Below are 12,542 nucleotides of genomic sequence, written 5' to 3'. Positions count from 1 at the left end.
AATTTGAAGAATCAGTCATGCGATGTTAAAGAATTGCTAACCAGTGATTTTTTAAGAACTGTATTTCAGCAACTACTACCAACCAATGCACATTGTACACTAGCAGCTACTCAAGATGTAAATCTTGAAGCAGTGGCTTGGTAGAGCACTTGCCCGCGAAAGGCAAAGGTCCCGAGTTCGAGTCTCGGTCGGGCACACAGTTTTAATCTGCCAGGAAGTTTCAGTGGCTTTTATAGGCGGCAGAATCATAGAGATTACGACACCCTGTCAATTTGTGTATAGTATAGAAACTGTTTCCTCTGCATCTCACTATGACAGGCTTACCCATCTGAAAAGACAGCTTTCTTAATTAATGATCCAGATTCAGGAAGTAAAAACTGGGAGGGACACAGTCAAGAAGCAGATCAAAATTACTGTGACATGCACAGAAAATTCTATGTGCTGGTATCATTATAAATTAAAACAGGATGTGAAGAAAAGAACATCACATTACTCATTTATTTCTGAAGATGCCACTAGTGGTCAAACTGAAAACCATTACACAATTCACTTGGCACAGTACAGGATGAGGAGGCTGAATCAGCTGGCTTCCTATTCACAATAAATTATGGCACACATCTTTGATTTTTTTTGTCTATTCTGAAGTAGATCTTTCCGTGCTGCCAGCAACAGTATCAGGCCAAAGAAACTTTCAGAAACAGCAACTCTACGTTGCAAATGGTTCCATAATACAAGTGTATCATGAACAACCACTGAACTTAGAAATAGGCTTTGAGGCCTTCGATGAAGTAGTCCAAGGCCATTTGTTTTTATAGGTGTTCGCCACCCACTTATTGGTGCCAATTTCTTGAGACACTATGGTCTGTTGTTTGACGTTAACTCAAAGTTACTCGATCGAGAAACTTCAACCACTAGTATAGACTCTGTAGATGTATCTATTGACAATTTAGTTTTTGTTATTGGCCCACAGCATAAATATAGACACTTGCTAAAAAGATATAACATTCTTACAGGAAACCTAATTATGATTTTCCTGAAATTAATATGCAGCACACAGTTACAGTGAGACTTCCAATGCATGCATGTGCCAGATGCTCGTCACCAGAAAAATTCGCGGAAACAAAATTTTAATTTCAAGAGATGATCAACTTTGGCATACGTTGTCCTGTTAAAAGGCGTTGGTCTAGTTCTCTGCATTTTGTTCCAAAGAAAGATTGAGCTTGGCTTCCCTGTGAAGACTATAGAGCTTTAAATGCTGTCACAGTGCCAGACCTCTATCCAGTTCTGCAGTTAAAAGATTTCAGCTTTCAACTCTTCGACAGAAAGATATTCTCTAATATTGACTTTATCTGAGATTACCATTCATTCCTGTTCTGACACAAGATATGCCTAAAACAGCTGTTTCACAGTGTTTGGATTTTTCAAATGTTTGAAGATGCCATTTGGTCGATGCACGCAGTGCAAACATTCCAATGATTTATTCATAGCATTTCGAATGATTTTCCTTTTGTGTACTCCTATTTGGATGATTTTCTTGTTGCTTCAGCATCAGAACAACAACATATAACATATCTGCAACAGGTGGATAATCATTAATGTGGGAAAATGTGTTTTTGAAGGGAGAGAGAGAGAGAGAGAGAGAGAGAGAGAGAGAGAGAGAGAGAGAGAGAGTTCGATCATTCTGGAGTTACGGGGTGTCACTTCAAGGAATTTCACCATTGATAGAAAAAGTGAAAATAGTCAAGGACTTTCCACATACTAAAACAGCAGCAGAACTATGTCATTTTTTAGGAATGGTGAATTTCTAGACATATGCTGTCTCATATATAGCAGGAAACCAATCACATTTATTTAACTTGAGCAAAAAGACCAAGAAGAAGGATAATCACCCTGTTGCACGGAATGATGAAGCAGATAATAATTCAAGAAGTTTAAAGAACAAGCTAATGCAATGCGGCTTACACATCCCTCAACAGATCTTCCCATAGTATTGATGGTTGATGCTTTGGATTATTCTACAGGTGCTTCTTTACACTAGTCGCAAGAAAGAACACCTGAACCATGTCAGTTTTCCTGCAGGTCTCTCATTGACACAAAACATAACTGTAGTACCTATGACCGTGAGTTGTTGGCAACATATTCGGCATTCAAACGTTACCATTATGTTTTGGAAGGCAGAAAATTTAAATATTCTCAGACCACAAGTCATTAACATTTGCCTTTAAACAGCACCCATAAAAGGTAATGCCCTATCAACTGTGCCATCTGGAATTTCTCAGTCTGTTCACCACAGATATTCAATACCTTCTGGAGGACAGAACATTGCTGCTGCTATGTGTTTCAGAGTGGTGGAAATTGTTACCAGCCAGAATTTTGCATGAAGATACGGCATAGATGCAAAGCAGAAACCCAGGAACTGACCAAAGTGAAAAATTCGGACTTCTGTTCCTTAATGTTTGTAACAGTAATGTTGCCAGATGAATCACAACTACCTCATGATAATGCTACACCTAGACTCAGGCCATATGTTCCTCTGTCCTACCAACAAGAAGTCTTCCATGACTACATGTCTTGGCACACTGTGGCATCAACGTTATGGTAGACCTGATCTGACAGCATTTTTTCATTTGGCCTTAATTGAAACAAGATATAAAACTTCAGACAAAAACATATGTCGCTGTCAATTAGCAAAAATTTCAAAACCTACATCCTCGCTCTGACGTGAGCCAAAAATTGCATGCTTCAGGCTTCCAAAAGCATTTATAAGTTTAATTTTTTATATACATATTATGCATGGATCTAGACACAAATTTCATCAGCTTTCCGATGCTGCTCATAATTTTCTGTGACTTTAATGGTTTGGTCACAAATAGTACAGGGTGATTCAAAAAGAATACCACAACTTTAAAAATGTGTATTTAATGAAAGAAACATAATATAACCGTCTGTTATACATCATTACAAAGAGTATTTAAAAAGGTTTTTTTTCACTCAAAAACAAGTTCAGAGATGTTCAATATGGCCCCCTCCAGACACACGAGCAATATCAACCCGATACTCCAACTCGTTCCACACTCTCTGTAGCATACCTGCGTAACAGTTTGGATAGCTGCTGTTATTTCTCGTTTCAAATCATCAATGGTTGCTGGGAGAGGTGGCCGAAACACCATATCCTTAACATACCCCCATAAGAAAAAATCGCAGGGGGTAAGATCAGGGCTTCTTGGAGGCCAGTAATGAAGTGCTCTGTCACGGGCTGCCTGGCGGCCGATCCATCGCCTCGGGTAGTTGACGTTCAGGTAGTTACGGACAGATAAGTGCCAATGTGGTGGCGCTCCATCCTGCTGAAATATGAATTGTTGTGCTTCTTGTTCAAGCTGAGGGAACAGCCAATTCTCTAACATCTCCAGATACTGTAGTCCAGTTACAGTAGCACCTTCGAAGAAAAAGGGACCAAAAACTTTATTGGCTGAAATGGCACAGAAAACGTTCACCTTAGGCGAGTCACGTTCATACTGAGTTGTTTCCCGCGGATTCTCAGTGCCCCATATACAGACATTGTGACGGTTGACTTTCCCGTTAGTGTGGAAAGTTGCTTCATCACTAAACACAATCTTTGAAACGAAAGATTCATCTGTTTCCTTTTGAGCAAGGATAAAATCACAGAAATCGATTCTTTTAATCTTATCAGCTGCAGACAGTGCTTGAACCAATTTCAGACGATAAGGTTTCATAACTAACCTTTTTCGTAGGACTCTCCATACAGTTGATTGTGGAATTTGCAGCTCTCTGCTAGCTCTGTGAGTCGATTTTCCTGGGCTGCGAACAAATGCTTGCTGGATGCGTGCTACATTTTCATCACTCGTTCTCGGCCGTCCAGAACTTTTCCCTTTGCACAAACACCCATTCTCTGTAAACTGTTTATACCAACGTTTAATACACCACCTATCAGGAGGTTTAACACCATAATTCGTTCGAAATGCACGCTGAACAACTGTCGTCGATTCACTTCTGCCGTACTCAATAACACAAAAAGCTTTCTGTTGAGCGGTCGCCGTCTTAGCGTCAACTGACGCTGACGCCTAGTCAACAGCGCCTCAAGCGAACAAATGTACAACTAAATGAAACTTTATAGCTCCCTTAATTCGCCGACAGATAGTGCTTAGCTCTGCCTTTTGTCGTTGCAGAGTTTTAAATTCCTAAAGTTGTGGTATTCTTTTTGAATCACCCTGTATATTAGTGGACACGGATGCTATTTTGTATTACGTCATTAATGCATATAAGACAAGCAAATTAATTACAGTCGTACATTACTAATTACATATATTTACTATTGATACCACTACTTTCACTATTTCATGTTATATTTATGAAAAAATCAGTTTTTCATATGCGGAATATATATACTGAATGTTACTTAAAATACTAAGTATTCACAAAACCATAACAATTTGGCAGTACTCACTGAATCTGTCCATTGACACTATGAATGAATTGATCAAGGTGTTACTGGCTTATTAACTTTTAAAAATCTTTTGTGTCTAAAACATTTAACATTAGATAACTTGAGGGCACTTCTTTACTCATGCAGCCTGTTTCATTTAGTTTTTGTTTAGAGTTTACATTTTTTAATATTTACTTCATTCACTCAGTTCAGCCATGGTAGCTACCCTCGTAGTTTCATTCAAATTGCCTAGTTTTCCCACCGTGTGTTCAGAGCCTCCAGCTAGCTCACGTGAACTCAAGATTTCTAACACATTGAGGTCATCACACCACAAACGTGCTGCCACCTATTGTCACTGCCACAGAGCTCAGTCGGGCCAGCATGGCCTTGCAGCTCTCAAAACACACTCTCTTGGCTGTCACAATACTCGCTGATTCAAAGTCTGTTTAATCATTATGCAGATGACATCACTGCCATAAAGAAGTCTTTCTGATGGCTGAGTGAAAAGCATTATGCTACATTGATCTTGTGCATCAGTCAACAAATTGAGATTTACTCAGATGATTACTCCCAATTCCTCCAGTCAATCAATTGCTCTTAAACTATTTCTTTAAGGATGTAATGAGAAGCTGTTATGTCATTGAGCATAGTGTGAAAGAGTGACATACAGGAAGTGTCAACAGTACAGGGGTCACAGAAATAAAGGCCAGTACTTGTGAATACGCCCATTTTTTGAAAATGTGACGTATGTACAACAGCACATTTTGGGACTACATTATCCCATTAACAATGCTGTAAAACAAGGAAACAAATCGTCACTCCACTATACTCCATATATTAACAGTCAAGTGAATCTGTCTATATTGTCTTCTGGTATTATTTATTACATAGTCTAAAGTTACTTTATCATTAGGCATCATCAAAAGTAAAAATCCAGCATCAAACATTGCTTGTCAAAAATGCAACATGCTTCCTTGAACATCTCGTGTTGGCACATAACACTTAAGAAAATTCACTTATACACTAAAGGTAATCGCCTTCATGTGCCAAAGATAGTACTTTTAACTAATTCCCTTCACCTGAATTTTCCTCCTGTAGCTGGCGTCTCTTCTCTCGATCACTGTAACGGGCTGAAAACAGCAGGCGGCAGAAGGATAGTAATAATGTGGCCCACATAGTACATAATATCCCAGGTTACTGTAGTCACTTTCAATATTGCTTTTGAGATAATAGCAGTTGATGGCCAGTGTAGGTTTCATAATTAAATTCTGATGGCAGGTGATTAAACATTACATTCTGCACTTGGTTACAGTTCTTTCTATCCAGTTTTATAGCAGTAGACCTACATTCGCTGAGAAAATGGGCAAATGTTTAGTATGGCAAAAGGACAATTGACATAACAATTGCAGTATTAGTCACTACATTGGTGGCAGAATAATTTCACCACAGCAAAAGACTATTTTTTAGACTGAGCAAAAAACACCACAGTTAATTAAGATTGTACAGTGGAAGTAAGTTTGCACTCATTAACACCGTCTCTAGTGGACTAGCTACGGCAAACTTTCCCATATCAACCGACATTGGTTGCACATGTGAATACTAACTGCAGACGTTTTACATGAAATGTTGTGTCATTAGAGGTTGGGAAGGGAAAAAAAAGCCAAACAATTGCAAAACAAAGGTTTATGAGCCCATGACCTAGATTTCAATATTTCTAAAAATATCTTCTTCAGAAGGAGTGGGCCTTGTTACACCACTTAGTGGTAAATTACATTAGATGAAGCTGAGTGGCTCTTGTCATACATAAAATGACATAGTTCTGCTGCTGTTTTAGTATGTGGGAAGTCCTTGACTATTTTCACTTTTTCTATCAATGGTGAAATTTCTTGAAATGACACACCTTAACTAAAGAATGATATCTCTCTCTCTCTCTCTCTCTCTCTCTCTCTCTCTCTCTCTCTCTCTCTCTCTCTCCCCCTCCAAAAACACATTTTCCCACATTAATTGCAAGATGATGATTATCCATCTGTTGCAGATATGTTATATGTTGTTGTTCTGATGCTGAAGCAACAAGTATATAATTCAAACAGGAGTACACAGAAGGAAAATCATTCGAAATGCTATGAATAAATCATTGGAATGTTTGCACTGCGTGCATAGACCAAATGAGATCACATGCCATGGCTTAAGACAACAGCCAGATTACATTCAACGTATATCAGAACAAATGCAGAAATCTGTTTGGCCACTGGTCAAGGCTCTTGCCAACATAAAATCATAAAAAGCATCAAAAGGATGAAGTATTTGCATAACTTAAGTATACACCATGCCAGAGACAACAGCCTCTGTCTCTGGCGTGGTGTATAATTAAATTATGCAAGTATTGTTTGACTCCTGTTATAATATTAGTTTGACAAGAGTCATTAGCAGTGGGCGAAATACAATTGTGCATTTATTCTGACATGTGCTGAATGTAATCTGGCTGCTGTCTTAAGCCATGGCACGTGGTGTTTCTGGTTTTTATATCAATTTTACGTATGACAAGAGCTGCTCGGCTTCAGCTAACGTAATTTACCACTATGTAATGTAACAAGGCCCACTCCTTCTGACAAAGATTTTTTAGAAATATGGAAACCTAGATCAAGGGCTAATAAACCTTTGTTTTGCAACTAGTTGGCTGAATTTTTCTTTCAGCCTCTTCAGATTTATACAGTTGCTGATTTGCAGCTATGTTTAAGATTTTGTTGCATCATTACTAGCTCACCCAAAATTCTTAAATACATAGATGTTAGTTATTCAATACTGCGCCTGGGACTGACAATTTTAGAGTGAGATGGACCAGTTACAGACTTGCGCAAGACCGTAATGTGATTTTGGGAAATACATAATGTTTTGATATTTGGCTAGTTTAGATTTTGCTGTTTTCAGTGGACTATGTTACTTAACTGTTTTCTGATTTATGAAAAATGTTGAAGGTAAGTAAATTATAAAAGTATATGGAACACTGTTTTGCTTCTGTGTTGGCAATAACTTAACTACAAGGATGACATCCATCTTGAAAATAATTTTATGTTATGATAAATTATGCAACATCTTAACTAAAGGCCTAATCAGTTAATAACAGGTATTATCAGATTTGGAAAAAAATATAGTAACAAAACTACAGCATTAGTTCAGAATCTAGGAAGCACTGAGGCAAAAAAATGCAACAGAAATTGAGGGTCCAAACTTTCAAGTCAGCTATGAAATAAGTTAGTAAGCTCCAGGTAAGTTAGTAAGCTCCAGGTAATGTAAAGTATGTTCTCAGAACGAGTAAAATGTCTACTTTCAAATGAATGATAACACATCATATTTTTCCTGTTAACTAGAAATAGAAATTACATACTATAGCATGATTTTTTAGTTAGCCATAACTTTTACTTAAGTTCATAGTAAAATTTAATTGCATTATTGAAATCAGTAAGTCCATTATAATCAACCAGATAATAAATTTAAATGGACCTTTACTTCAATAACATCTTGACATATTCCTATACTTTTCTTGCCACATATACACCTGTATTGCAAATATGAGGGGTATTCAATAAATAATGCAACAATTTTTTCTGAAAGCAGGTTGGTTTTATTTAGGATTCCAGTTCACCATGTTATTCCCCATCCTTTTGGCTACAAATTTCTTTTTTTCTACATAATTTCCATTCAGTATGACGGCCTTATGCCACCTTACTGGGAGGGCGTGTATACCTGCATGGTACCACTCTAATTGTTGATGACAGTGCCAATGTCTAGCTGCATCAATAAGCTCCCTACGATGCATGTATTGCCCCTGTGGAGTGCATCCTTTGTCGGGCCAAAAAGGTGGAAGCTCCTTATGGTCTTCCATTAGGCGGTGAGGAACCCAGTGGTCACACATCTTTGAATATCCCAACTGGTGGACAAGTGTGTCAGCACCACCAACAGAGGTGTTTGATTGTGATCCATGGACCATCTTGAATGAGTGTGTCCTTGCAGGAGTTTCTGCTGTGTGCTGCTGGCTGGCACATAGGAGATTTGACAGGTTTGTATGACCTTGTTGCATTGATGTCAGATGCCTCACCATGTTTTATTTTTTCACTGCCGGGTTTCTGTAAACGTTCTGGAAGAACCTGTTAATATCTATGATGCTCTGGTTTTACGCCAAAAGGATCTCAGTGACAGCTCTCTGCTAGGAACGCATCTTCACCACAGAATCCATTTTGAAGGCTACGTATAGTGCCACCGTCTATTGGAACTTCATGAAACTGTAGGAGCTGAAGTATTCCACAGTGTTCCACAAGGAATTCCACATTTTTCAATCAGAATTGGCCAAGAAAAAAGTGTTACATTATTTATTTACTGCCCCTCATAGAACGAAAAATCAGGGAAAAAATTGTTGTTCATTGGGAGTATAAAACATAACAGAGGGGGTAGTTTCCATCTAGTTAAATCCCATATTGTACTGGAATGTATGTATCCCATCTGTCACTGATGCTACTGTTTTCAGTAAAATCTTTTAATGTTTTTATGTGAAGCCCTACCAGTCTTAAAAATGAATATTGTGCCTTAAAGACTTACGTCGACCAAGCAGATTAGGTTGGTGCCTGCTTCTCAATGAGGTGGTCACTAAAATGGGCTCAGAAATGGACCTTGCACACTTCAGTCACTTTATTTAACATGTTGATTCACTCCTCTCATAAAGTGCAAGCACTGTATTTTCTCAAAATTAGACAGCAATCACATTTTTTCTTCGAAGTGTTTTGCATTGAGGCTGTCTGTCATGCTTCCTAATGAATGCTGTTCAATTCTTGGGGTGCTTCACCACTGCTGATGAATCCAGACATTATGCTCTTTAAACCTTAGTTTAAGTTCTTTCTGTTTGACCCACATACTTCATCTCACAGTCCTGACAATTTATTTTGTGAAGTGCTTTCCCTATCTAGTTCCCACTTGTGCCAGTCTGATGCTTCAACCTCAGCTGTAGTTGGTTGTCAGTCCTGAATACAATATTAACTGCTTTGTTGTTAAATGTATGAGATAACTTCCTAATAAGGCATCACTGTATTTCTGTAGACTTGCCTCGTTTTGTTGATTTGTGTCCTACCCCTGCCTCAAACCTATCTATCACATGCTCACCAAACCTGTTTTCTTCCACTCTGTCTAAATGTTTTCATTTCTTTGTCCTTGTTCTTAGGCATTAGTTGTTCTATGTCTATGGGTGTCGATGTCATCTTACAATTTACTGCACTTGTAAGTGGAGGTTTGCTACTCCTATTTAAAGTATGTTATTCTTGTTCCTGATCATCAAATCAAGATTATTTAAAAAGTCGTGGCACTCGTGCTTTACTGTAAATACTATATTCTTATGCATCTTGGGGGCTGGAAAACATCAATTAAAGCACAGTATGATCTTCGGTTGATGAACCGGTTGCCTTTCATGTATGTATGAGCTTTGTGAAAGTTTTATGTGGCAACATGAATTTTCCAAGAAAGAGTTTTTAATGTTTTGGACAAAGCATTAAGTGACTGTACCAGTGTAGTGCTCCTTGATGACACCATTTGAGCAGAGTTTCAACAATCATATTCAGGCCCCCACAAGGTGCTCAGATGGGGGGGGGGGGGGGGACAAACATTCTCTACCCTATTTAATGGTAAACCAACAACAATCTCTTTCCAGCACCTCAAGATAACTTGGAAGCTGCAATACCAGGAAGAGGAGAGCAACTTGCCATCACTAGAAGATTCTACATCTGCATGTACTACAACTGACATGGGTCTTTGGTCTGACTGTTCTTCCCTCTGAGAAGAATTCGACTTCGATGCCCTGTCACAATCACCACATATTGCCAATGGCAGACCACTCTATTCTCGCTAAGACCTACCTCTTGCCCCCCCCCCCCCCCCCCCCAAAAAAAATCCCTTTTTCCTACGATATTATGTTCAGCAGTAGTGACCCATACCTGTCCTATCCCCTGTGGTCAACACTTAAAGGGGGGAGGGGCAGGGGCTCTCTGGCAAGATCTCAATATGGATATACAAAATTGATACTAAGAACAATTTAAAAATATATATGTTTGTACTTTGAATGTCTTTGTTCTCCTCTCTTCATTAATGTCGTGCCATTTTCTTGTGTTGCTAAAGCCTGTGTCACATTGTGGATTCACTTACGTAAGAGAATGGTATAATTTGTGGTAACAGTGCCCGCAAATTAGTCTGTGTACTCACCGCTACAAATTACCTCACATATTTTATCAGTTGCTAGTCCAAAAACTTTCTTTCCAGAAATAACTGTGTGAGGTTTCAGATTATTAATCTACAGAAGATACTTCAAACATAATTAGATATGAGGTAAATTTCATATTGTGTTCTGTTGTGAGGGATTTTAAATTCTTGATCCAAATGCAATGTCCCTACGATTCCTTCTCTTCTGTATGTGAATTCTGCCACTGTTCATTGTGTGTTACTCATGGTACGAACCTCACTGGTATGTAATGCATATTTCCCATTTCTCAGATTTTTTCAGATCTGGAGAACTCATGTTTAAAGCAGTACTTGAAAAATTGGAAATCCAACTAAAACAAACTACCAGGATGATTGACAGTGAGAAGAGAGCATTGAATAAATTAAATAAAAAACTACAAAGGTATTGGGTTATCACATATTAGAGGGTTAACTCCATGCTACCTGAGTGTAATTATGCTTTATGTAATTTCACTCTTTTATTATTGCCATCTTTCTGTTTGTTCTTAATACAGCTGAATCCATTGTTCAGTGCTGTTGTGATTTGGCTGTATATAATGTCTGTGCATCTTACTTTGCAATCTTAGTGTATAGCAACAGAGTAGATTTCAATTTAACACATATAAAAGAAACATGTCACATTTTTCTGGTTTAAATGTCAGTCTTTATTGCATTTTTACTGTTATGTTGCAACAGTTTGTAATGCAGGAAATGTCATAACTAGAGACCAGATTATGTGCATCATAAAAACCTTAAAATATGCATGAAAAGTGTCAAAATATGAAAGATCAAATAATAAAAACATGATAATTACTGCATGTATTATGCCAGTCGAACCTTTGCATATCAGTTATGAGGAAGAGCACCGGCCATGCGAAAAATCAGTACATATATAACGCTGATATCATTTTTGGAATACTTTCTGGTTGAGGTTAGGAAGGAGGCCTTTCTGAGATTATTTTCTAGAAATTTGCGAAATGGGGATGCATACCACATTTAAAGAATTATTCCTTCATTGCGGTTTGTGTTGGTAACAAGCAGATGCGATGCGAGGGAGTCGCAACGAAACAATCTATACGTACAGGACGAACTTTGAGATTTATCACAGGCAGAGCGGCATGCTCAAAAACTCTGTAATATTTTATTTAAAAGGCAACATACAATCATGAATTTTTTTGAACAGCATTGACTTTTAATTAATACTATTGAACCAAAGCATCATTTACAAATTATTTTACATTTTTGTACTATTGTAAACATAAACGACGCAATACTGTTTTAAATGTTCGGTAGTAAGATTGTGTGTTAGATCACTCAGAACATTTTTATAAGCAGAAAAGGACCATTCTACATCAACTGAGGTAACTGGGCAGTATTTGAATTTGGGTGCTATGTTGGCACTTATTACTTCCGGTAAAAGTTCCCCCGTCCCATTAATAAAACTATCAATCTGGCATAAGGGTTCAAAGCCTGGGTTCTTGTTTAAAATGTTTCCAAACTTTTCTTTCAGCTTTGTTGGGAATACTTCAGGCAATAAGTAGTTCACTAGAGTAATTTTATTCATTAACTGATTAGATGCATTCAACGCCAGACCTTCAGTTTCAAGCTTTTTAATAATTGCAGGAATATAGGATAAATGAGTGCTAATCACAGCAACATCTTTTTTAATACCAGAATCATTAAAAGCTCCCTTGCACTGGCAAACTGCCAAAGTCTCTGCACTATCGAAGTCATTTAGTACTGCTCTAATGGCCTCAAAATGTTCATTTTAAAACAACACAGCTTCGGCCCAGATACCCCAATAAGCTACTACTGAATTAGGAGTTAAAGGCGCATTTTGTAG

The 12,542-nt window shown here is 37.9% G+C and overlaps 1 protein-coding gene across 1 annotated transcript in view; it reads left to right on the top strand.

Annotated features, from left to right (window-relative positions):
• LOC124711692 overlaps positions 1–12,542 on the top strand; it is an 85,556-nt gene that overhangs the window by 39,091 nt on the left and 33,923 nt on the right. Inside the window, exon 3 of the mRNA XM_047241891.1 lies at positions 10,973–11,102. Coding sequence (XP_047097847.1) covers positions 10,973–11,102 — 130 coding nt within the window. The remainder of the gene's footprint in view (positions 1–10,972; positions 11,103–12,542) is intronic.

This window comes from Schistocerca piceifrons, chromosome 8, assembly GCF_021461385.2.
Source record: "Schistocerca piceifrons isolate TAMUIC-IGC-003096 chromosome 8, iqSchPice1.1, whole genome shotgun sequence".
NCBI lineage: Eukaryota > Metazoa > Arthropoda > Insecta > Orthoptera > Acrididae > Schistocerca > Schistocerca piceifrons.
Note: the sequence above shows the minus strand (reverse complement) of the source record. Positions and strands in the feature narration are given on the sequence as shown.